General features: G+C 56.2%; 1 protein-coding gene across 3 annotated transcripts in view; it reads left to right on the forward strand.

Moving 5' to 3' along the window:
* Positions 1-1,951: 1,951 nt before the first annotated feature.
* CACNA1I (calcium voltage-gated channel subunit alpha1 I) overlaps positions 1,952-25,689 on the forward strand; it is a 131,809-nt gene continuing 108,071 nt past the window's right edge. For 2 of the 3 annotated variants that reach the window (XM_055105363.2, XM_055105364.2), the window contains exons 1-2: positions 1,953-2,106; positions 14,860-15,115. In XM_055105363.2, coding sequence (XP_054961338.1) covers positions 14,881-15,115 — 235 coding nt within the window. In that variant the 5' untranslated portion in view covers positions 1,953-2,106; positions 14,860-14,880. Of the gene's footprint in view, positions 2,107-14,859; positions 15,116-25,689 lie in introns of all 3 variants that reach the window. The other variant, XM_055105365.2, reaches the window with a different exon arrangement.

The raw sequence follows: 25,689 nt of genomic DNA on the forward strand, positions 1-25,689 counted from the left end.
CTTGATGCCATTTCTCTACCCACCTTCTCTCTTCTTATCTCAATCCTGTACAAGCTTTCAAGGCTCAGTTCAAGTCTCTCGCCTTTGATGAGGCTTCCCTGAAGACTCCTGATCTGAAGCCCACTCTGATCTGATATAAATCCGTCCCACCTGCAGGGCTGTCTGGCTTGCTGAATTCACACCTGTAAGACACCTCTCAGCCCGTGTGTGCTTAGACGACCTTGCCTTGGAGTCTGGAGACAAAGGCTTGTTTTGTCTCCTTAGACTAAAAGCTAGAAAAGGATGAATATTTGTTGGACACCTATTATGTGTCAGACACTGTGCTAAGCCCTTTAAAGATGGTTTGCATCCTGCAAAGTGTGAAGCCTTATCCCCATTTCACAGATGAGGCACCTGAGACTCAGAGATGTTAAGGGGCTTTGCTTCCCATCCTCAGTCAGGAAGCAGCAGAGCTGGGATCAAACCTGAGTGTAGCTTTCTCTAAAGCTGTGACTATCTGCCAGCATCGGAGGGGTGGGGGGGCTCAGGGCAGCCCTCAGCAACCCCCTGGTGCCCCTCACACACATTCTCCAAAGAGGTGGAGAGGGTTGCGCTGGGCAGCCCAGTGTGACAACATCTGGGCAGGGGTTGGGAGCACTGGACTCGTACTGGGGGCTGCTGCTTCCCAGCGGAGTAACCTTGACCAGGCAGCTCATCTCTGGCCTCAGTTTCTTCATCGGTAAAATGGGGGCAAAAGGGTGGAACTCCAGGCAGTTTAAAGAAGTGCCTAGCACACAGCAGGTGTTCACTAAATGCTTCCTGAGTTGTGAGGCAGTGAGTAGACCATTTGGCCTGCATTGGGGAGAGTCTTGGTGCTTTTAATTTGTTTGGCTGGATGCAAATGAACAAATAAAAGGGGGTTATAACCTTGAACACTCCCTCTCCCCAATCCACAGCCCTTGGGTGAGAGAGGAAGGGAGACAGGCCTGAGGAGCGGGGGATTGGGGGAACTGGTGTGACAGGGTCCTGGAAAGTGGTGAGAATGAAGCCTCTGCAGCTGGATAGAGGCATCTGTTTCACCTGGGGGCCCTCTGAGAAGCCTTCCTGGAGGAGGTGGCCTTTCAGCCAAGCCTAGAGGGTGGGAAGAAGCAGGGGTGTGAATGAGAAGTGTGGAGACAGCCTGGGCGGTTGAGCGACCTTTAGAGCTGGGTTCTAGCTCAGCTCTACCGTTTAAGAGCTGGGGGCTTAGGTGGGTGACCCCTCACCGGGGCAGTGGGGTGAACACCCCCGACCTGGATCTCAGAGAGGAGACAGGGTGGAACGTGGCAGAGCAGGCACCTGGGACCCGGGGGTGGTCAGTAATGCGCCCCCCCCACCTCTTTTTACTCATGACGCAGCCCCCATGCTGAGGGGTCAGGACCCTACCCCAGGCAAGAACCTGGATTTTAAGGAGCTGGCCGCGGGCTGGGGGCTTCCTACCCTCTGGGAAGGGGTGGGAGCTCACCAGCCGCCGCCGTCAGTCTGTCTGTCGCCTCCACGCCTCCCCCCTCCAGCGTCCCGCGCCTGCAGCTTTCCCCGAAGACATTTGGTGTCAGTATAAGGACGGCTTTTCCTCGCACGCAGCGCGGCTCGGTCTCGCCGCCGCCGCACGTCCCCGCACCGCCAGGCGCTCGGGCTCCTCCGCAGCCCCCGCCGCGCGCAGACCCCGCGCTTCGAGCCCTGAGCCGGAGGCGCGAGCAGAGCCGAGGCAGGCGAGAGACCGGCCTCAGCCCCGCGCTCCCCGCCGCGCTGGTCTCTCCCCGGCACTTGCCCCGCTGCTCGGTCCCCGCAGCACCCGCGCCCCCGCCCCGGCCCGGAGCGCCGCGCTCCCGCCCGCCGCCCGCCCAGAGCCTCGCCGTCCCTCCAGCCCGCCGCCGCCTCCTCCTCCCGCCATGGCCCGGGCGCCCGGGCCCGCCGCCCCCCGCCCGCCGCCCCCCGCGCCCCGGGGGCTCAGCTGATCCTGAATTGGCGGGGGGTCGGCTGGCGGGGCTGGGGGTCCCTCTCGATCGCCGGCTTCGGGTGGGGACGCGTTGTCCCCGCGTCTCTAACCTGGACGACCCCCCGCGGCCGGGCCACGTCCATGCCAAGGTAGGTGGGGGCTGGGTGGGTGGGGGGAAGGAAGGGAGGGCTTCGCTTCGATGCCAGTTTATTGGCGCGTTGGCTTCTCTCTTCACTGGGGCATTTATTTATTTATTTCTGGGGATCGATCCTCCCCACCCGCGCGTACCCGTCAGGTGAGCCCCCCATCCCGCGCCTTCGGGGCCATGCCTTGGGAGGAAGGACAGGAAACTTTGACCGGTCCTCTCTCCAAGGCCATGAAAGTTCTCTCGGTGCCAATACTGAAGCCAGCTGAGCCAGCGCTGCAGAAATTTATTCAACAAGTCAGGCTGCCGGCCGGGGCCCGGGTTGTCCGCGCGTCCGGCCGCCCCTCCGCGGCTGCGGCTCTGCGGGCAGCTGGGCCAGAGCTGGTGCCCGTGTCCGGCGGGCTGAGCTGGGAGCGCTGGCCTGGGAGCGCGGCAGCGGGGGGCACTGGATGGGGGAATCCCGGGCAGGGTTTAACTTTCCCGGAGGCGGGGGTGGCGGAGACCCCCTCTTTGGCTGGCACCCCAGCGGGGCGGAGGCCTCGCTGCATGAAGCCAGGCCAGGGTCAGAGCCGGGGCTGTAGGGGTGAAAGGGACCCTCGGCCGGCTGGAGGTGTTATGTAATGAGTGCTTATGATGATTGGGTGCTAATTGCCTACTGGGTGGTGTTGTGGGGGAGCTGTGGGGGACTACGGAGCTTGGCAGTGGTGGGGAGGCCTCTTTTGGGGGAAGTCATGGTGCCTGGGGGAGGGGGCTGTGGTGGGGCCCAGGCTGAGGCCTCAGTCAGCCCCTCGGCTAGTGTCTTTCTGCCTTGTCAGGGCCCTGGGGGCTCCTGACCTGAGGATGAGATTGGGGTCTGAGAAGACCTCTGAGCTATATTCTTGTCCTGAGGGTCTGTATCCTGGGTCCAGGTGTGTGTGTGTGTGTGTGTGTGTGTGTGTGTGTGTGTGTGTGTGTGAGAGAGAGACAGAGAGAGAGAATGAGCGAGCGCTGGAGTGGGCCTGCGTGTCTGGCGTGTGTGGTGTGCCGGGGTCTGATCACCATGCGAGGAGAGTCCTCGCTGGAGCACTCAGATTGGCCCAGGCAGTGGTCAGTTCGTCCTCTGTCTCTCACTGCCTGGAGGATTTGCCCCACAGACGCTGGCACCACCTCGGGGCTAGGACGCTGTGTGAACAGGGGTGTGGATCTGTGGCCCAGCCCCAGGGGAAGGGTTTGGCCCATAGTGTGGGCCTACCTCCCTGCACCCCGTCCTCAGACCCTGCTGGCACCTGGTCACCTCTTGAATCTGTGGCTCCTCTTAGCCCTAAGGACTCGCTTCCGGAACTCTTGTCCACTCTTCAGGACAAACTTTCTGTTCAGGCTTCAGGATCCAGGGCTGGGCTGGGGACTGAGCTGGGGTCTAGAGACCTCCCTGTTACCTTCCCACCTCCGCCGTCGACGCAGAGACAGAGGGAGGGGACACCAGTGGGTGATAGGTCAGGACAGGACAGGGTGACACTGAGCAGAGACCAGGTCTGGGGCCTCAGCAGGGGGAGGAAGAGGAAAAGGAAAGAATGTGCCTGGAGGCTGTTGAGCTGGCCTGGCACCAAACCCATGAATCTGCCCACAACCCCAGAGGGCCTGGTCACCACACCGTGCCCTCCACCCTCTCTTCCTAGCTGTGCAGAGCTGCTGTGCCTGCCCCAGGGCTCACAATGGGAGGCTTGGGGAAGGGGCTGCTGGCCTGGCTGGAGGCCCCTTCCCCTTCCTTTGACCAAAGTTCTCTGCCCGCTTCTTCTGCATTCCTTCCTCCTCACCCTGCATGCCCCTCCCCTCGCCCCCATTCCAAGCCCTCCTGAGAAAGCTGGGGCTGAGAGGGCATCTTCCAGGCCCACCAGGGGGCGCCAGGCTGTCCTCAGGTCCCTGCGGCCTCCCCTTGACCTTGAGTGGTCAGGTAGGGGTGGAGGGTGCCGTGAGAACCCCATCCTCTCTCACCCTCTCTCTGCTCCAGACATCTTCCTGAGTCTATAGCCAAGCTGGGAGCAGTTTTAGGGACTGCAGCCTCTCTGTGGTTCTGGACCCAGTTCCCCGCCCTGAGCCCACAGGGGTCACCACCTCCAACTCCCCTCTCCCAGTCTCCTTCATCATGGCCCCCTTCGTGGCCCTCTCTGCCACCTTCACCCCACACCCCAAGTGTGGCTGCCCTGGGCCTCAGCCCCAAGGAAGGGGCTCTCAGGCCAGTCTGTTTCTGGGCACCACTCTGTCCCTCCCCCACGCTGGCAGGGCTCCCGCCACCCCGCAGTTCCTAGCGCTTTCCAAGGTAGCCAAACAGGCTCCTATGTGGCTCCTTGATCCGTGGCTGTCTCCACTTTGGCAGCTGCCTTCTTCTCTTGATTCCTCAGCCCCCCAGCTCCTGGTGTCAAAAACTGTCTGGAAAGAGGGGATGCTGGGCTGGGCATGGGGGTCTAGAGAGACCCCTCTGGGCTGCAGGGAGAGCAGGGCGCTCTCCCCTCCATCCCTTCTCCTCTGCAGCCAGCTCTTCCCCTGCTGCTGCTCCTCTTCCTCGCCTGTCCTCCTGTCCCCACTTCTCCTTTCCAACCCCTTCCCTACCTCCTGTTCTTTGCCGCAGAATGTTTTCTTCCCGTATGTTCCTAGGACATGCCCCAGCCTTAATGCCCTCAGTCTACTCTTGTGCCCCTGGCATCCCGGGTCTGGCCTGGGGGCTCAAAGAGCCCAGGGTGCTGTGTGTGCCCTGCACACTGTGGGTGTATGGTCTGTGGATCTCTGGGAGTGTGAGTGTGCAGGTCTGTGGGTCTGTGGGTCCAGGGATCTGTGGATCTGTGGGTGTGTCTGTGAATCTGTGGATGGTGGATCCATGGGTCCGTGGATCTGTGGATCCTGATATCCAGGAAGATGTGGGTTGAGTCTGTCCCCCACCATGGCTGCCAGTCTACAGAGGGAAGAAAACAAATTGGATTTTCCGATTTCCTTTTCTCTCTTTCTCTCTAATATTTATTCTTCACGTACTGTGTTCTAAGGCCTGTTCTGGTCACTGGGGGACACAGCAGTGAACGGAAGGGAACAGACAAAACCTGCCCTTTTGGAGCTGCTGTGCCTGTGAGAGGATCTGGCCTCCCCTGCCAGGTGCTTTGTGGGGACATGGCCACGAGTCCTGGTTTCCACTCGTGCTCTCAGGTTGGAGAACCCAGACCGTATTGATAGATGAGGGGTGCAGATCACAGAGGATTTAGCATGGCATATTTGGACACCTTTGCAAAACAGCTGGGTGCTTTTGGGGCTCCTTGAGCAGGAGAGGATGAGAAGGACGTGGTATCTTGAGGGTGGAGGTTCTGTGGAGGCTGTGGGCTCTTCAGGGCCAGGTTCAGTGCAGACCTGGCCCTGCCTCCCAGAACTTTTCCCTTCATCTCTGAGGTCTGCCTCTGCCCACTGCCCCCTTCTCCTGGACTCTGGCCAGAGAGGTCTGGCTAACGGTGCATGTAGAGAGGAGCATTAGGGTCTTGCTGCCTGCCCTACCCTGTTGAGCAGCGGGGGCTGCATCCAGCCCTCTGTTGTTCTAGGGTCTTAGGCCCCTTTTGGGAGGGGCCTAAGCTCTGTCCCAGCTGGGGTAGAGGTGAGCAAGTCCACAACCATGGCAAGAGGATCAGGTGACCTAGCATCAACAGAAGCATCCGCTTCTTATAAAACTGGGATAATACCTTCCACCTGAAAGGATTTTTGTGCGGCTCAGACGTGTTTCTGTAGCACCTAGCATGGGGCCTCGTACAGTGAAGCTGTCTTTTCTTTCATGAAGTTGCTTTCCAAATGTTTTTCCCCATTTTCTATCTGGTTTTCAAGGCAGAAAAGGCATCGTCTTCTGCATTTTATACAAAAGGAAATGAAGCTTGGGGAGACCATGTGATGTGGGGAGGGCAGAGCTGGTCCTTGAGTCCTGGGACTCCTGATCCAGTGCTCTTCCTGCTGGCCACCCCTCCCTCCCATCAGGGGCCATGTTCACCCTGATTTGCTCGCTGAAGTAAGACCCAAGGCCCTAATTACTGCAGAGTGAGTAAAAACTGATCAGCAGAAGTGCCTGCTGGGAGATGTTCAAACACACTGATGGTGGTTCCAACACAGCCTTGCTTGCCGCACTTGTCATAAGGCCGAGAGCCGGCTGAAAACAAACAAATGGCAATGCCTGGTGACAGACACGTGGGCAGGTGCAGGGGTCGGGGGGCTGGTAGGCTGCAACCTCTTGTCCACAGTCTGGCCTGGACAACCCTTTAACTGGTGACCTGGAGCTGGACTGCTCAGATCCAAACCCCAGCTCTTTTACTAAGTAGCTTTTGACCTTGGGAAGATCCTTTAACCTTCCAGTGCCTCAGTTTCCTCACCTATAAGGTGGACAGAGCAAAAGCACTTCTCAAAAGCTTACTCTGTGCCTGGCATATAGTAAGTATTCACAGATAATGTTGGCTTTGATTCTTGTTGGCCATCACGGGAGGGGTTGCTGACCGAGAACCCACTCAATAGGCTGCAGAGCTGGGAGGGCTGGCTGTTCATTTTTGTGACAGGTCTGAGGTGAATGACTACAAGATGTGGGCAGGCCCAGCTGACCAGACCAGAGCAAGTTTTGTGACGGGTCATGCAATTGGGGGGGGCCGCACTTCAGCCTTTTCTCTTTAGGCTGAGGATCTCTGGCTTGGCTCAGCTTCTCTGAAGAAGATCTGAGGGGATCAGTGGACCACATGCCCCACAGGTGCTGCAGTAGGACTGGGTTGCCAGCTGGGCCCTGATGCTCCCAGTCCGCATCAAGAAAGGCCAGAATCAGGCAGGTAACCTGTCTGTTGTGCTCTGGGTGGCTTGGTGCAAATCCAGTCCTGCCCATGCAGAGGAAAGGGCACAGACTTGAGTGTGACTGCGGAGGGGGTCCCAGGGAGGCATATGATGTGGAAATTGTCACCCAAGGAATGGTTGAGGGAGCTGGTGACAAGAGGCCTGGGGCAGATGAGGCTCAGGGGTGGGCGGGCTGTCGTCATGCGTCTGCAGGGCTGTCATGCGGAAGAGGGAGCAGATAGAGGGTTCCAGGGGCTCTGGGAGGCCGGCTGGAAGATTCTGGAAGGCAGGCTTCCTGCAGTCTCACAAAGGCTTTTCTGTAGATCACCAGATGCAGGCTCTGCATTGGTTTGTATGTGTAAATGGCTGTTGTGTCTATGTGTGTGCGATTGTGTGTATGCGTCTGTGTATTCTGTGTGTGCATATGTGTCAGTGTGAGTGTATGTGATCTGTGTGATTGTGTGCATATCTATGTGTCTGGGTAAGTGTGTGATTGTGTGTATGTGAGTGTGTCTGTGTGAGTTATGTGTGTGCCTGTAAATGGGTGTTTTGTGTGTTTGTGTGAGTGTGTGTAATTGTGTGTATGTATGCCTGTGAGTATATGTCTTTGTGATTGTATGTTATGTGTGTGTGATTGTGTGTGTCTGTGTATTCTTTGTGTGCATGCATGTCTGTGTGTGTCAGTGTGAGTGTATGTTATGTGAGTGTATTTGTGTGATTGCATATGTATGTGTCTGTGATTGTGTATGTATGTGTCTGTGAGTGTGTGTGTATGTGTGTATGTCTGTGTGAGTGTATGTATGGGAGTGTGTGCATCTGCATGAGTGGGTGCTGGTGTATCTATGTACCGTGTGTGGTTGTGTGTCTGTGTGCGTGTTATGTGTGTATGTCTGTGTGTGATTGTGTGTCTGTGTTTCTGTGTGAATGGGTACTGGTGTATCTATGTGCCATGTGTGGTTGTGTGTCTGTGTGAATGTGTGTTGTGTGTGAATGTGTGTGTGATTGTGTGTCTGTGTGTGTCTGTGTGTTATGTGTGTATGTCTGTGTGTGTAATTGTGTGTCTGTGTATGCCTGTGTGTGATTGTGTGTCTGTGTGTCTGTGTGAGTGCACGCTGGTGTACCCATGTGCCATGTGTGATTGTGTGTCTGTGTGTGTGTTGATGTGTATGTGTGTAACTGTGTAATTGTGTTTCTGTGTATGTCTGTGTGTGTAATTGTGTGTCTGTGTGTGTGTCTGTGTGAGTGCATGCTGGCGTACCCATGTGCCACGTGTGTGATTGTGTGTGTCTGTGTGAGTTTGTGTTATGTGCATATGTCTGCATGTGTGTGATTGTGTTTCTGTGTGTTATGTATGTGTGTGTAATCGTGTGTCTGTGTATGTGATTATGTGTCTGTGTGTCTGTATGAGTGCATGCTGGTGTACCCATGTGCCATGTGTGTGATTGTGTGTCTGTGAGTGTGTGTCTATGTGTGTGTTATGTGTGTGCATATGTCTGTGTGTGTGTGAGGTTGTGTCTGCAAGTGTGTGTTATCTGTGTATGTCTGTGTGTAATTGTGTGTGAGTGTGGTATGTAGCATGTGAGTGTGGGTGTGTGAGTGTGACTGTGTGATTTTTGTGCTTGTGAGTGTGTATGGTGATGGATTAGGTCACCTTTCGGGTCTCATTCTTTTCAGAGATCCCCTGTTTGAAGACCTGGAAACAATGAGAGTTTAAAACCAGACACTGTTTCTGGGACCCCTGGGGTTCAGGAGTCTGGAACTCCATGGCTGAGGATACTAACAAGGATGGGAAACTGTCGAGGGTCTCACTGTGCACCTGCCTAGTGCTCAGTGGTGCTACCCTAGCTTGTCGGCACAGCAGCCCTGCCATGGTGCGGTCGTCTCCTCATTTTATAGACAGGGTAGCTGTGGGCACCTGCCAGGCTGAGTTGTGTGCCAAGGTGGATTGGTGTCGGGACCTGAATACAGGTCTCAGCTTCCACTGCCCGTGATTTGAAACCCACACTATGGATTCAGGGTGACTGTAGTTAATATTTTGGGCCTCTGAAGTTCTGGGTGATTCTAAGATAGTCTGAAATTCCTGGATTCTAGTATTTCCTGAACGAATTTGTTGCTTGTTCTTCTAGCAGTGTGTGGTTATTGACAAAAGGATAAACAAAGTTGCCTCCCTGTATGAAAACACACATGTGCACACACACACATACACATGCACACACACACATGAGGCGACCAGGGCAGGCCTCAGGTCTTCCTCCACCAGGGCTCTGAGCTCTGAAGATACAGGACATCCTGACACTGCACTCCCAGGGCTCTAGAGTGCTGGCTGGAAGATTCTGGGAGGCAGATTTCCCCACTGCCTTGGGAAGACTTGGGCAACTTGCTTGGGCATCTTGGCTGGCCCAGCAGCTGTATTGCCACTGTCTGATGACTCAGCTTGGGGAGGCCTGGTTCCAGGGCACCATTCCCATCCCAGGTTGGTGCCTGGAATGGTTCAGTGCTTGGGCTCGGGAGTAAGCAGACCAGAACTGGGACACTAACTGCCCGGTACCAGCTGGCTGACTATGGTCATGGCTGTTCCCGTCTCCCTCTCCATGAAGTAAGAATGAGAATGGTCTGTATGCCATGGAGTTGTGGTAAAAATGGACACAGATGATGCATAGGGAACCTGTTGGCCATTGCTTGATGGGGTCATGGTGGTGATAGTGGTGATGATGGTGATGGTGCTGGTGATGATGAAAGTGATGGTGTTAGTGATGGCGATGGTGGTGATGATGATGGTGTTGGTGTTGGTGGTGATGATGTTGGTGTTGGTGATGGTGATGGTGATGATGATGCTGTTGTTGGTGATGGTGATGATGCTGCTGTTGTTGTTGGTGGTGGTGATGGTGTTGGTGGTCATTGTGGTGGTGAGGGTAATGGTGATAGTGATGATGGTGGTGATGGTGATGACGGTGATGATGGTTTTGGTTATGGTGATGGTGGCGGTGGTGGTAATGGTGGAGATGGTGATGGTGATGGTGGTGGTGGTGATGATGATCATGGTGGTGAGGACAATGATGGTGATATTGATGATGGTGATGGTGATGATGGTGGTGGTGATGATGATGCTAGTGTTGGTGTTGGTGATGGTGGTAGTGATGGTGGAGGTGGTGATGGTGATGGTGGTAGTGATGATGATGCTGGTGGTGATGGTGGAGGTGGTGATAATGATAATGGTGGTGATGATGGTGTTGGTGATGGTGGTGGTGATGGTGGTGGTGGTGATGATGGTGATGGCGATGGTGATGGTGGTGGTGATGGTGATGATGGTGGTGATGGTGATGATGGTGGTGGTGATGGTGGTGGTGATGGTGGTGGTGGTGATGATGGTGATGGTGGTGGTGATGGTGGTGGTGGTGATGATGGTGTTGGTATTGGTGATGGTGGTGGTGATGGTGGGGGTGGTGATAATGATAATGATGGTGCTGGTGTTGGTGATGGTGGTGGTGATGGTGGTGATGGTGATGGCAGAGAATGGGCTGGGGTAGCAGCCCCTGGGGATGACACAGCTGGACCAGTGCATGCTCAGCCATCCACCAGAGTGCCTCCCCATTTACATCATTTTGCTTCTATTTTTTTTGAGATGGAGTCTTGCTCTGTCACCCAGGCTGGAGTGCAGTGGTGCAATCGTGGCTCACGGCAACCTCTGCCTCCTGGGTTCAAGGGATTCTTCTGTCTCAGCCTCCTGAGTAGCTGTGACTACAGGTGTGCGCCATCATGCCTGGCTTATTTTTGTGTTTTTAGTAGAGATGGGGTTTCACCATGTTGGCCAGGCTGGTCTCCAACTCCTGACCTCAGATGATCTACTCGCCTCGGCCTCCCAAAATGCTGGGATTACAGGCGTGAGATACCACACCTGGCAGCCCATCATGTTGCTTCTTAACAAGAGCCTGCTGAAGCAGGCTGGAGGAGGGCTGAGCTTTACAGAGAAAAACTGAGGCTCTAAGAAGCTGACGGAGTCAGGAATGGGGGTCTGTGTTCCAGACACAGCAGGCTTCTGCTCCTATCCCTGCTCTTGGAGGCCAGCCCAATTGCCACACTGCTGCTTGGTGGGCCACTCAGGGGAAGGAGCATCAGGGTTAGGTCCTGGGAGCACCTAGAAGAAGGGGACTCAGGGATGTGGAGGCAGCTCAGACTCTGGCACCTGATGGACCTGAGTTTGAATCCACCAATGCTGTCACCTAAAGCAAGTCCTTTAGTCTCTGTGACTGCGGACAGATTGGAGCCCAGGGAGGCCCAGCTGCCAGTCCCCTCAGGGCTTCAAGCCATGGGCACACAGGCACCTGGGATAGGAGCTAGGCCACAGACACAGGAAAGAGAGATATCTGGACTGGACTTGGGGGCTTTGGGAGTGGGGAGTGGGTCACAGAGTAGTGGCCTGGGAAGCTGCTAAGGAACAGGTCAGAGGGAGATGGTCTGGGTGGTCACTGGGAACAGGTCAGAGGGTGGAGGCTGGGTGGTCACTGGAACAGGTCAGAGGGTGGAGGCTGGGTGGCTGCTGGGAGCAGGTCAGAGGGTGGAGGCTGGGTGGACACTGGGGAGAGAGTTGAGGGTGGTGGCCTTAGGGGTGTGGTTTCTGGGAGCCCCACAGTGAGGGGAGAGGTGTGAGCACAGAGGGCAGCACAGTGTGGCGGCATTAAACAAGCCAAGAGAGGCAACAAGCAAGTCAGTGCAAGCGACGTAGCCCAGAGGCAGGAAGAGGGTAGTTTTGTGCAGTCCCGGAGGCCGGGGGAGCTCTTTCCACCTGTGTGGTTTCAGGAAGGACTTCGGTAATGCTGGGGCGAGGGTTGCAGGTGGGCCACTGCAGTTGCTGCGAGACCAGGTGCTTTACCTCGAGAATAAATCTCAATCCACCGCCTTCTCCCTGTCTTCACCAGCAGCCAAGGGCAGGCCAGCCCAGCTCCTCCCAGCCCTTCCTGCTCCACCCCTGCCCCTTCATCCACTCTCCCTTCAGCCCCTGGAGAGATGGCTTAGAAACAGATGAGAGCACACCACTCCCCTGCCTAAAACCCACCTGTGGCTTCTACTGAACTTGGGATAAAACCCACGCTCCTCTGTGTTCTCCCCCAGGGCCCTGCTGAACTCTTTGGTTTCATCCGCCTCCCTGCCTGAGGCTCGGCCTCGCTTGTGTTCCTTAAATGCACCGAGCGGGCCCCATTCTCCTGGCCTTCGCACGTGCTCTTCCTCCTGTGCTCTTCCAGCAGATCAGTCAGGGCTGCGGCCTCCTGCGTCTTGGTTTTCACTTAAACATCTCTTCCTTTAGAGAGGGCAAGATGATTGTCTCCACTCCCACCTTTCCCCTTGTTTATTTACTTCCCAGCACTTTTTATTCACTTAGTCAACAAATATCGATTGAGCACCTAGTATGCTCCAGGCACCATTCCAGGCGCTGGGGATACAGCAGTGAAAGGATACACCTCCCTTACAGGCTTCTCTTAGGCTGGGGAGACAGACACCAAATCATGGAGATATAAAGACATAAATTATGCACCGTGTTTGATGGTGATAAGAGTTGTGGAAAAGCAGAAAGAGAGAAATTAATTGATCGGTGTGTCTCTCTCCTCTGTGGAAGTGTGGGCTGAATGGGGGCTGGTGCTGAGTCTGGCTCGTGCCCCAGCATAGCCCGAAGCCCACACAGTGCCCACACATAGTAGGTGCTCATTGGGCAAATGAATGAATCAGTAGGGCCTGGGAGAACAGGGCCTGGGCGGAAGGAGAAGGTGCCCCAGTGAGAGGGAAGAGCGGGAGCAGGGCCTAGGACCTGAGGAGGTCCAATCTGGCCAGAGCAAATGGCCAGGGGAGGGAGTGGTGGGCTCCGAGGCTGGCACGGTGGTGGGCAGAGCTGGAACCACCCTAGGGAGGGTGCGTTTCAGCCCAGGAGGTTGACACGTGGCAGGCCAAGGTGCCTGGGAGCTTATGTAAGGCCCGTGGCTGTTTTTCTGGAATCAAGAGCAAAGCCCTGAGCTCAGTAGAAAACTCTGCCTCCCTGACCATCCAGGGGAAGTGGCAGGAGGTGCCATACCCTGCCCGTTGCTCCCGGGAGCCAGAGAAATGTCCAAATGCATCAGCTCCGGGTGGCTTGGTCGACAGCCCAGCAGCAGCTGGGTGGGCACCAGGGATGTGGACCCCATCTCTCAATCCCACGGCTCAGACTGGCCCTGTAGGGGTTCTAGGATCCCAGGGACCCCAGTGGACAAAGTTTTAGGGACTAGTACCCTTTGGGGTGAGGTGGTGAGGGGCAGGCCCTGGGAGTGGCTGTCCGTCCCATCTTGCCATTGACTGGTTGCGGAGGCTCTCGGCCAGCGAGGGCACCATCAGTTGTCATGAAGCCCGCCTGGGGGTCTGGTGCTGGGATTCTGGCCTCTCAACACCACCTAGTGCTTCACTTGGCTGGGTGCATAGCCTTGACAACCCGCTTTGTTCTCTCGGCCTCAGTTTCTTCACCTGCCAAATGGGCATAATAGTCCTCCTGAGGTTGTTGTGAGCATCAGACAAGGCCAGGGAGTAGAAGTGCTTTGAGTTGGAGTCGGAGCCAGCAAGATGATTTGCAGCACCTAGAACAAAATGAAAATGTGGGACCTCTTGATAAGCAATTAAGAATTTCATGTTGGTGACAGAAGAATTCTAAAGCAAGTTCAGGGCCCTTCTGAGCACGGGGCCCTGTGCAGCTGCCTGAGCCACAGACCCAGGAAGCGGGCTCTGACCGGAATTCTTTTTTTTTTTTTTTTGGTGACAGAGTCTTGCTCTGTTGCCCAGGCTGGAATGCAGTGGTGTGATCTCGGCTCACTGCAACCTCCACCTCCCGGGTTCAAGTGATTCTCATGCCTCAGCTTCCCGAGTAGCTGGGATTACAGTGTGCGCCACCACACCCAGCTAATTTTTGTATTTTTAGTACAGATGAGGTCTCACTATGTTGGCCAGGTTGGTCTCAAACTCCTGACCTCAGGTGATCCACCCACCTTGGCCTCCCAAAGTGCTGGGATTACAGGTGTGAGTCACGCGCCTGGCCTTTGACTGGAATTCTATTTCTGCTGTTACTCTGCTACATGTCTGTCCTGTCCCTTCTCTGGGCCTCGGTTTCTTCATCTGTAAGGCAAGGAGGTTAGACTCTAAGATTCCTGGGTTCTCAGCCTTGTGAGGCAGTGGCTGGGAGGTCCCTGGGTCAAGGGCTCGGCTGTAGGTCTCAGCTCGGGGGTTACTTCCTCAGGGAAGCCAACTGTGATTCCCTCCTGGCTTGCCAGCGTTCCCCCAGTCTCTGATTCTGCAGCACCCCAACATTGCCTTTGTAACCTGCATTGTCCTGGCAATAATGTCTGTCTTTACAATCACCTCTTTTTTCTTGCAAGTTTTCTTTACCTTTGATGGTGCAATAAATACATAGCTCTAGTCTTGTAAAAAAGTTAAGATCCCTTCCTTCCTTCCTTCCTTCCTTCCTTCCTTCCTTCCTTCCTTCCTTCCTTCCTTCCTTCCTTCCCTCCCTCCCTCCCTCCCTCCCTCTCTCCCTCCCTTCCTTCTTTCTTGTCTATAATTAATCAATCATTTTTTCTCTTAAATAATGAAAGATTTCAAATACAGAAAATTGCCAATAGACAAAAAAAAAAGAGTTAATATCACAATTATATTCTAAGAAGGCTTTATTCTCCCCACTATCTTCGTTTGCCAAAACTGAGGCTCAGCCAGGGTGAGCAGACTTGCCCCATGATCACCCAGCTTGGAAGCGGATTCCAAGTTGGGTGCAGCTGGGCCCTCAGCTGTTTCGTAATCCTCATGCAAGAGTGAGGGTGAGGGGCCTGTGGGGCTCAGGTGGGGCTGTCAGAGCTGCATCCGTCCACTTATTGGTGGAGAGGCAGGTTGGGGAGCATGTACCAGGCCTGTCCCCACCACGTGCCACCCTCTCTGTCTTCCCCAGGGCTCCCAGCTCAGCGTGGACATGGCTGAGAGCGCCTCCCCGCCCTCCTCATCTGCAGCAGCCCCAGCCGCTGAGCCAGGAGTCACCACGGAGCAGCCCGGACCCCGGAGCCCCCTATCCTCCCCGCCAGGCCTGGAGGAGCCTCTGGATGGAGCTGATCCTCATGTCCCACACCCAGACCTGGCGCCCGTTGCTTTCTTCTGCCTGCGACAGACCACCAGCCCCCGGAACTGGTGCATCAAGATGGTGTGCAACCCATATCCTCCGCAGCCTTGGCTGATCGGGGCCCTGCAGGGGCTGAAGGGTAGGGGGCTGGATTGAGTCCTGCTGCTCACACCTTGCTCCGGCTGGAAGACCTGAGGTCTGCGGTGAGGCCACTGGGCCTTGGTGGTGGTGAGCGAGCTCAGAGGGTGGGTCTGGGGAGACCTCAAACGGATGAGGACCTGGTGTTCTGCTGATGTGAAGGTTCTGGAAGTTGCTGGTGGCTGTGGGGTCAGTCCAGTGACTGGCTGGCTCAGAAAGTCCTTGAGTGTGGGCCCCAGACCTGTGCTGGGCTGGGAATGCAGATCAGTCAGACTCTGGAGCCACCTGATGGGCTGTGACCATACAGAGGATGGAAGCCGTGATCAGGAACTGTGGGCGTGGGCAGCGGGGCAGCTGATCCCAACACACAGGGCAGGACTCATTCTCCTTGCCATGCCTCCAAGCAGCCTCTTCCCAGGCCTCCTGCCTCCACTTGCTGCCTCCAGTGGGCTCATGTCCCCCCTGCTTGAGACTGTCATGAATTGCTATGGTCCTGGAGGTGCAGAGCAAAGTCCTAATCCAGCCCATCAGGGCCTGTGTGTTCCACCCAGCCTCACTTCCCACCACTTGGCTTCCCCCGTGTGCTCTTCTGAGCCTCAGGGTCTTCTCACTGGCTCTTCCCCCTGTCTGAAAAGCTTTTCCCTTCCCCCTGGACCTGGCCAAATCCTTTGCTACATCCTTAAAATCCCAGCTTAAGCATCACCTCCTCAGGGAAGCCCTCTGGGATTCCTCCTCTGCTTCATATCTAACTGTCACATCTAACTGTGGAATTCTGAATCTAACATTTGCCTCCCCTGGGGTACTGTCAGATGACTGGGATGGGGACCCTAGCACCCGGCACAGTGCTTGGCACATCGTGGGTGCTCTGGCAGTGTTTGCTGGGTGTACATGGGCAATGCCAGAGCTGACTCCTCAGTAAGGAAGGGCGTTGGTTGGGTAGAGAGGGCAGTGGGAGGCAGGAGGAGGGCATGGCAGGAGCGAAGCCTGGAGAAGGGAGGAGTTGCAGGCAGTGTTGGAGCCCTGAGGGGCAGAGAGGAGTGAGGTGAGGCTGCAGGTGTGGCAGGAGCCCTGCAGGGCCTTGGAGGCTGCATGAGGGATGTGACTGTGCTCCAAGGGCAGGATTTGAAGCAGGGGCTGGAGAGATCTGTGCTCTGGAAGGACTGTGTGGCACTGGCTTGCAGGGTTAAGTGGGGGCTGGGGACCACTGAGGAGGAGGCTTGGGGACCCAAGCCATGGTGGCCTTGTGGTTTGAGGGTCCCACCAAAAAATGCCCATATGTGACTCGAGGTTCTGGTCCTTGTGGCCACACAGGGCAGGGTGCGGGGAGCTGGTGGGTCAGGTGCAGGCCTGAGTCCTACCCTGGAATCCAGGGATGCCAGATGCAGGCTGGGATGTTGAGACTGGCTGCAGGACTGCCAGGCTTCCCTTCTGTAGGGGGCTGAGGTGATCGTGGGCCCTGGATCCCCCTAACTTTTGGAAACCAGTGGGTCTCTGCTGGATTGGGATGCAGAACTGGGTGTTCCTTGCTGGGTGGGGGCTAAGAGCCTCCCTGCTCCTTCTGGGGGACGGCTCACAGGGTCTCAGGCTTGGTGAGAGGGTCTGCTCGGTAATTAGTTCACCCAGCACTCACTGACATCTGCCCTGGGACACTGAGGACAAAGAGGCAGAGCTGGTGTCTGTCCCAGGGAGTGCCCGGGGAAGAGGGAAGCAGGGACCACCCATGTGGCTAGTTTTTTTTTTTTAGACGGAGTCTCGCTCCATCACCCAGGCTGGAGTGCAGTGGCGCGATCTCAGCTCACTGCAACCTCCGCCTCCCAGGTTCAAGCAATTCTCCTGCCTCAGCCTCCCGAGTAGCTGGGACTACAGGCACCCACCACCATGCCCTACTAATTTTTGTATTTTTAGTAGAGATGGGGTTTCACCATGTTGGTCAGGCTGGTCTCGAACTCCTCACTCGTGATCCGCCTGCCTCGGCCTCCCAAAGTGCTGGGATTACAGGTGTGAGCCACTGTGCCCAGCCTACATGGCTAGTTTTAATACAAAGCACTGGGGAAACCTCAGGGGCTTGTGGCATATGAACAGAGGAGTGCCAGGCCTGAGAAGGGGGCGGCCGCAGGAGTTTTGGGCCTTTAGGAAGAGAAAGGCTGGCAGGAGGACCAGGGGGACAATTTCACAATGTCTCAGGGGCCTTTCCTGGGTGAGACGACAAGAGTTGATTCTGGCTCTGTCACTTGGGTGCTGTGTGACCATGAGTAAGTCACTTTGCTTCTTTGAGCCTTAGGGGGTCTGGATGGGCAATACTGCTCTGGGCTGGAGGCAGGGGCATGGCTCAGAGGACTTGGCCTGGGAGTCTGACCCAGCTGCATCTCTGATGGGCTCTGGCTGGGCTGGCTGGGCTGCTGCCCAAGTGTCACGGAGAGGCCCCTAGATGGGGGTGGTCGAGTCCTGTCTGCCATGTGTGTGACCCTGGGCAGTCTCCTCTCTCTGAGCCTCAGCACCTCCACCTAAAAAGGAGACAGCAGACGAATCACCCCTTCCAGCCCTGGGAGCCCAGGGTGTTAGCCACACACGCCATGGGGGCTGCCTTGACCTCAGGCACCCTGACACCTGACCACTGAGTGAGCCAGCCCCTGGGAACCCACCCAGTTTTCCATATTTCTGGCCTGTTGGGCAAACAGAGTCCTTGGGGCCACTGTCTCCTTGGTTTTCACCACCCCTCTCACCTCCACCCTCAGGTCATGTGGGTTGTGGCCTGGGGTTGGAGACAACAGTGGGGCTGGCCCAGGAGGGAGAGGAGTACTGGTTTCGGGAGGAGCTGGGCCTGCCTCTTGTCTGTCTTGGAGAGAGCCCTGGGTCCAAGGGGTGGGGCAGAAAGCAGCCCCCCTCCATCAGGAGGGACTTTTCAGTCCCGGGAGCTGCACAGAGCGAGGGTTCCCCTGGCATCCCCATGGCCAGGGCTGCTGAGGTTGGACTGGGATAGAGGTGATTCAGGTCTCGGCCTTAACTGGTGGGATATGGACTCTCTTCAGGCCAGAGATGTGGCGACTCAAAAGCACAGCAACTTCAAAGGTGTCAGCTCTGGGACACTCAGACTCAAAACTTCTGCGACAGTCTAAGGGTTCAAAGTTAAGATTTAAGGCTCAGCGACACTGAAATTCTAAGCTTCTGTCATTCAAAGCCTGCAAAATTCTGTGTTTCAAAGAGTGTGTGAGCCTAAGACTTGGTGGCTGTGATGCTGTGTGCCTACGAGTTGGAGGATTCTGGACCCGGTGGCTGCAGCCGCTGCTGGCCTGAGAGTTCATAGCTGAATTGGGTCAGGTGGGAGAGGGGCCAAGGAGGGTTCCACAAACAGAGACCCAGGAGACTTGGCTGTCCATAGGGGGCCCCTGGAGCAGAGACTCAGTCGTGGGGAGCTCAGGGTGGGCTTTAGGGGCTTGGGATGGGGTGTGTGTGTGGGTGGGGCAGGGGCTGAAGCCTCTAGGATTCTTTCCTGGCTGGAAACTTCACTCCCTCCTGTGCTCTGTGGGAGGGGGCCTGGGGCAGTGCTTAAGCTTGTTCTCCTCAATGGGACACCATTGGCATTTGGGGGTTGACGGTGCTTTGTAGTCTTGTCTGTCTTGCATATTCAATAGCAGTAGTGTCCTTCAATCACTGTGACTACCATAAATGACCTTTCACATGTCTAGACCCTGCAAAGGGCGACTCTTTCCCCCACTGAGAACCCAAAGGGGTGGTGGGTGCGTAACATCAGAGTCAGGCTGGTGGGAGCTGCTGTCATGATGGCCAGGCCCGGGAAGGGGAGGGCAGCATGGGAGGGTCCCCCAGACAGCCTGTCCTGAGCTCATGTCCTGGTGCTGAGGGGCCCTGGCCCAGAGCCAGCTGCTCTTTGAAGCCTGGTGCTCCCTGACTCAGCTCCTCTTCCAGCCCGGAGCTAGGCCCTGAGTCACCGCCTGACTCACTGGAGAGCCAGCAGGCTGCTGGGACCCTTGTGGAGCCTGCAAGGTGGGGTGGGAAAGGGCCACTCGCCCATATGTCAGCACCGCTCCCTGCCTGGCCTGGGCCGTGGGCATGGGCTGTCAGCTGCAGATGCAGCTGCAAGGCCTCTGGTTTCGAAATGTCAGGGGATAGATTGTGCTACTTGAATCACGGGGAGGTGGCGTGTGGCACCGTGGAAAGCGCTGGGCACCTGAATCGCACAGACCCAGAGGCTGGTTCTGTCTCTTGCTGTGTGACCATGGGTCAGTTTCTTAACATTTCCGAGCCCCAGTTTCCCCACCTGTCAAACACGGGTGGTAATACCCACTCCACAGGGTTGATTGCACTGAGGACAGAGCAGGACAATGTGACAGTGGAGTTTGGGAACTGGAAAAGCCGCCATATGTGTGGTTATCACTCTGATTACCTGTGCCTGAACCCTGAACAGGGCCCTCATGTACTGCTGAGTCAACACTCTGCTTGCTGTAGATTCAATTAGACACTGGGGACAGGTCTTTAGATAGAACATAACACCTTCAGAGGACATTGTTTCCAAGGAACATCAGATCCAATCTCTGTTAACTTAGGTGGATTTGAGCTTGTTCTGCTGCTAGTGGCCATGCCCCCATCAGTGCAGACATTGCTAATCGAGCCTCCCGGCATTCTCCAGCAGGGCACCTCTGGCAGCTATGGGGAGCCATCAGCCTGAAACCTATTATTATTTTCCACCCTAGATTAGACTTTCAGAGCCTTTCTTTCTTTTCTTTCCTTTTTTTTTTTTTTTTTTTTTTTGAGACAGAGTCTCTCTCTGTCACCCAGGCTGGAGTGCAGTGGCATGATCTTGGCTCACTGCAACCTCTGCCTCCTGGGTTCAAGTGATTCTCCCACCTCAGCCTCCTGTGTAGCTGGAATTACAGAAGCGCACCACCATGCCGGGCTAATTTTGAATTTTTAATAAGAGATGGGGTTTCACCATTTCAGCCAGGCTGGTCTTGAACTCCTGACCTCAAGTGATCTGCCCGCCTCGGCCTCCGAAAGTGCTGGGATTACAGGCGTGAGCCAATGTGCCCGGCCTTCAGAGCCTTTCTTAGGAGCATAGCTGGCTGCATATGAGTGAAGGGCCAGAGTGGGTTGCACTCACTTCCTTTTCCCCCTCCCTGAGCCTCAGTTTTCTTATCTCTTTAATGGGTTGATTAAAGATGATTAGCAATGGTTCCTGTAAAGCACCCAGCGGTGTGTCCAGCACAAAAATGTGCAGGATGAGAGCTGATGCTGATTGCTGAAAGCATTTTGTCAGCTTTAACCCTCATAACCACCCGTGGGGATAGGGGCTCTCATAGCCCCATTTTACAGATGAGGAAAGTGAAGCTCAAAGAGGTTGAGTCACTTTTATCCAGGGTTGCACAGCCAGGCTGTGGCGGAGCTGGCATCAAAACCCCGATTTCTGTGCCTCCCCAGTCCTGGCTTTTATTCAGGACAACATTGCCACCTGCAGAGTCTGGAGAAACACCAGGTTCTCCACACTCCACCAGGGCAGAGAGGAGCTTCCCGTTTCCAGGCAGTGGGGCGAGGGTCCCGCTGCCTCTCTGTGGCCTGCCTGAAGCGAACCCCTTGAGAAGTCTGCAGCCCCCTGCCCTCCTGGCATGCTCCTGGGCTGGGCCTCCTGCATGCCAGCCAGTGCTGAGCCAGCGCTTCTGCTGTGGTGGGAAGCAGTGATGCATAGTGCGGAAGCCAGTCAGCTGTGAAGGCCGCCTCTCTGCTCGGGAAAGGGGAGGGCGCCAGCCTGGGGGGAGGCAGGAGAGGCCAGCTGCCCAATAACCCTTTGCGCCCTCGTCTCCCTGTCTGTGGGATGGGGAAAGTTGGGCACCAGGTCTGGAAGCGGCTGTCCAGGGCACCCATTTCCCGGCCGCCCTCCTCGTGGGTGGGCCCCCGCCTCTGTGCCTTTGTGTTCCTGGTTCTCTCCTGACCCCGCCTTGCCCCTCTGCCGACTTCTGTCTGCTTCTGCTCCCCTGTCTGGCTCCAGCTCTCTGCCTGCCAGTGCTGGGGTCTGGATGTCTGTGCTTCTTCTTCTTCTTCTTCTTCTTCTTCTTCTTCTTTTTTTTTGAGACCAAGTCTTGCACTGTTGCCCAGGCTGGAGTGCAATGGTGCGATCTCGGCTCCCTGCAACCTTCGCCTCCCGGTTTCAAGTTATTCTCCTGCCTCAGCCTCCTGAGTAGCTGGGATTACAGGCACTCACCACCACACCCGGCTAATTTTTGTGTTTTTAGTAGAGACGTGGTTTCACCAGCCTCCTGAGTAGCTGGAATTACAGAAGCGCACCACCATGCCGGGCTAATTTTTGAATTTTTAATAAGAGACAGGGTTTCACCATTTTAGCCAGGCTGGTCTTGAACTCCTGACTTCAGGTAATCTGCGCAGCTCGGCCTCCCAAAGTGCTGGGATTACAGGCGGGAGCCACTGCGTCCAGCCAATGTCTGTGCTTCTAAGCGGCCATCTGGTTCTGCCCATGCACCTGGTGGAGACCCCTGCCTCTCGCATCCACTGATTTCATCTGGCACTGGGCAAGAAGAGGCCAGGGCGCCCGGTCTCCTCATGGCCCCTCGAAGCCCAGTCTTGTGCTGCGCGTGACGAGGGTTGAGGCTGTCGAAGGAGGGAATGGCTCGTGTTCATCCATTGTTCTCCCAGTCATTAGTACATCCACCAAGCGTTTCCTGAGTGTGAGCTGTGAACCTGGACTGTGCAGAGCACAGCTCTGGCCTTTTTGTACAGGAGGAAAACTGCTCTGGCTGTGCAGCCAGGAGACCCGTCGAGAGGCGCCTGTGGGACGATGGCGAGAAACGACGGTGGACCAGGGTGCCGGCTGAGGGCCTGGAGAGGGGGCTTGGTGCAGCCCTGGCTCCTTTAGGGTTGGTGTTAGGAGATGGAGACTCAGAGGTGACCCCAGGGTCCGTGGCTTGGTTGCCAGGTGAAGGAAGATCTGCTCCTGGCTTCTTAGACCAGTGGCCTTGGCCAAGTCCTTTGCCCTTGCTGAGCCTCTGTTTGCTCATCTGTGAAATGGGGGCTACAGTGACCCCCAGTTGGGGATATTAAGGGGGGTCCAATGAGAATTCTGGGGCAAGCATGGACAAACTAAGTGCTGAGTGGCAGCTGTGTGTACACTGGAGCTGACGGAGGCGCTGACAGGGGCCTGCAATGGGCGGAGACGCCTAGGGCTTGGCCAGGGTGGGAGATTGTTGGCTCGTGGAGGTGGGAGGGCGGGAAGGTGGGGAGTGGGGCCTGGAGAGCTGTAAGCGTGTTGGGAGAGGAATGGCGCCATCTCTGCAGAAGACCTCCTGCCATTGCCTGCTGTCCCTGCCCTGGTCACTTAGCCCCTGCCCCTGCCTCTGAGCAGGCCACCTCTCAGTTCTGCTCCAGACAGGGCCTCAGGCCTCTGGATAAAGGCCTCTGGGACTCTCTGGGAGCTCTGGACTATTAGAAAGTCCTCCCTTAATCTAATCTCCATCCTCCCTGCCCCCAGTCCTTTCTGCTGGGGCTACTGGGAGTGTCTGGGGTTGGGTTCTTCCATCTCTTCTTGTCTACACAGGCAGCTCCTGGGACCTTGCCCCACGTGACGACTGGTACCACCCTCCCTCCTCCTCCCCTGCTCTGCAGAGAGAGCACTGGGCCGGGTGCCCAAAACTGTGTGACCTTGGCAGTCACCTCTCCCCTGGGCCCCCCCTCTCCTCCCCAGTTCACCTTCCTCCTTGGGGGTTTGTCTGCTGTCAAGTGCTGTGTACCCAGAGGGGCTGCTGTCCCAGCCCTGCTCCACTGCTCCCTGCCTCCCTTCATTTGTGTGCTGATTCTTTCCTCACTCCCCGTAGCTCCCGGGAATCGGCTAACTGAGCCTGGACTCGAGATCTCCACCATCTGCCTATTATCCTCCAGCCCTATTCTTCCCGTTCTTTCCCTTGGGGTCCAGTGCTCTGTTTTGAAGCCCCAGCCAGCTGCTGAGGCTTCCCAACCTTTCCCCTCCTCTGCCTTTGCTCCTGCTGGGCACCACCTGTGATGCCCTTCCCCATCACCGTGGTTCTCAACCCCACCAGCCCCACAAGCCCAACTTCCAGGCACCATCGGCAGGAAGTCTTCCCTTTTCCTCACTAGCCTCCTCAGCCCTATGTGGGTCCTGCCCTTCTGTCCTCCCAGTAGTTGTTTGCTGCTAGCTTTGTCCCCTGCACTGGGCTATGACACCCTGGAAGACAGGGCTTACGCCTCTGACTTTACCATGTCTCCAATGCCCAGCACAGGCCTGGCGCTCCCAAGCTTCAGGCACTCTCCAGTTCACAGAGCTCTTCCCCACCTACCATGACCCATCAGACTCTCTGAGCACTCCTAAGAGGGTACAGGGCAGCGAGTGCCAACTCTCCACCCACAGCTGGGGAGACTGAGGCCCGGGAAGGGAGCATGCCATGCCTAGGGCCACACACTGAGTCATCAGCAAAGCCAGAGAAGGCAAGCTCAGGACCCAGACTGTCAGGCAAGAGCCATGCCTACCCTAGCCCGCTTATGGCTGGGTGTATCTGTCTGTTTGCATTGCTGTGTAAGAATACCCGAGGGTGGGTAGTTTATAAAGAAGAGAGGTTTATTTGGCTCATGGTTCTGCAGGCTGTACAAGAAGCGTGATGCCAGCATCTGTTTCTGGTCAGGACCTCAGGAAGCTTTTACTCATGGTGGAAGGGCGAAGGGGAGAAGGTGTGTTGCATGGAGAGAGAGGGAGTGGTGCTAGGCTCTTTCAAGCTCTTTTTTTTTTTTGAGACAGAGTTTCGCTCTTGTCGCCCAGGCTGGAGTGCCATGGTGCGATCTCTGCTCACTGCAACCTCTGCCTTCCAGATTCAAGCGATTCTCCTGCCTCAGCCTCCTGAGTAGCTGGGATTACAGGCGCCCACCACCATGCCTGGCTAATGTTTTTGTATTTTTAGTAGAGATGGGGTTTTGCCATGTTGGGCAAGCTGGTCTGGAACTTCTGACCTCAAGCGATTCACCAGCCTCGGCCTCCCAAAGTGCTGGGATTACAGGCCTGAGCCACCATGCCCAGCCTCTTTTAAGCTCTTTTAAACAACCAGCTCTTACATGAACTAATAGAGAACTCACTTGTTACCCAGGGGAGGACACTGAGCCCCTCAGGAGGGATCCACCCCATGACCCAAACACCTCCCTCTAGGCTCCACCTCCAGCATTGGGGATCATGTTTCACAGGAGATTTGGAGGAGACACACATCAAAGCCATATCTCTGGGGAAGGGGCTCTTTAGAGGGGGAGGTGTCCCTTCCGCCTTCAGTCCTGGCCTAATGGGCTGTCCAGACGGGAGGCCAGCATTACTGGAAGCAGCAACACATGTCTGGGAAATTGTCCGTTTCCCTCCATCTGCTGTGGAGAAAGTTGTTTTTCTCAGAAATAAAAGTCAGCATCAGGCACCATTCCCAGGGATGCTCAGCCGGGCCAGAGCGGAGGCTGCACTTTCACTGACCAGCAGGGTGGGCCCAGCAGGCATTGGAGGAGCCTGACCCCCAGGGCAACCTCAGGTACCCTGGCATGGAGGTTTTCGTGTAAAGAGAACTGCAAGGCTGTCCCTGATCCAACCTGGGGGCACTGGTGAAGCCTGCCTAGGGGAGGGGCTATTCAGCCTGGGTCTTGCTGTATAAATAGGAATTTTCCAGAACAGTTCAGGGAGGGTTTTCCAGGCAGAGGGAACACGGTAGGGCACAGGGAGAGGTTTAGTGAGGCTGGAACCATGTGGGGCAGGGGCTGGATGGCAGGGTGTCAAATGCCAGGTTAGAGCTTACACTTGGTTTTGTGGGCCACGGGTGGGTGTCTAGCAGGGGTGGGACTTGGGCAAATTCACTTATTAGAATGGTGACTCCCAAAGCAGACTGGAGGAGGCTTGAGGGAAAGACTGAGGCATAGAAACCAGGTAAGAGGCCCCTACAATGGATACCGATGGATGGATTGATCACCCATTCATTCGACAAGTGTTGGAGCCCAGCTATGTGTTGGACACTGGTCTGGGCTTGAGTTGAGGCGCCCCCAGGCCTGTTCAGCCATGTCATGTGGGACCGCAGTACACCAGGCCTGGGCACCCGGTGGTGACCCTAAGGAGTCCCCAGCCTGATGGAGGAGGCAGAGCCACACCTGAATCACACTCTTGTGAAGGAAAGTGGAGTCTAGGCTGGGTAGAGGGAACCTCTGGGGGGCATGAGTGACAGGAGAACAGGGCAGCCAGCTTGTTCTGAGTGGGGATGCCACAGGAGCCTCCTCCCATGAAGAAGGAAGCCTCGGAGCTAGGGCAGGAGAGAGCGGGAGGGGAGAAGTGGGGAGGCAGAGAAGTGGGATGGGGCATGGCCTCCTGGCTGAGGAAGCAGCCTGATCAAGGGCTCAGAGCTGAGTTTAGGGTCACCAGGTTGCTAATAGCCTGGTGTGTGGGCTGGGAGAGGATGTGCATGAGGATGGAAGGACATTTGGGGTCCAGATTCTGGAGGGCAGAAGGGAAGACTGCGAGGGGAGGCACTGGTGTGGATG

The sequence above is a fragment of the Pan paniscus genome, chromosome 23 (genome assembly GCF_029289425.2).
Source record: "Pan paniscus chromosome 23, NHGRI_mPanPan1-v2.0_pri, whole genome shotgun sequence".
In the NCBI taxonomy this organism is placed as follows: domain Eukaryota; kingdom Metazoa; phylum Chordata; class Mammalia; order Primates; family Hominidae; genus Pan; species Pan paniscus.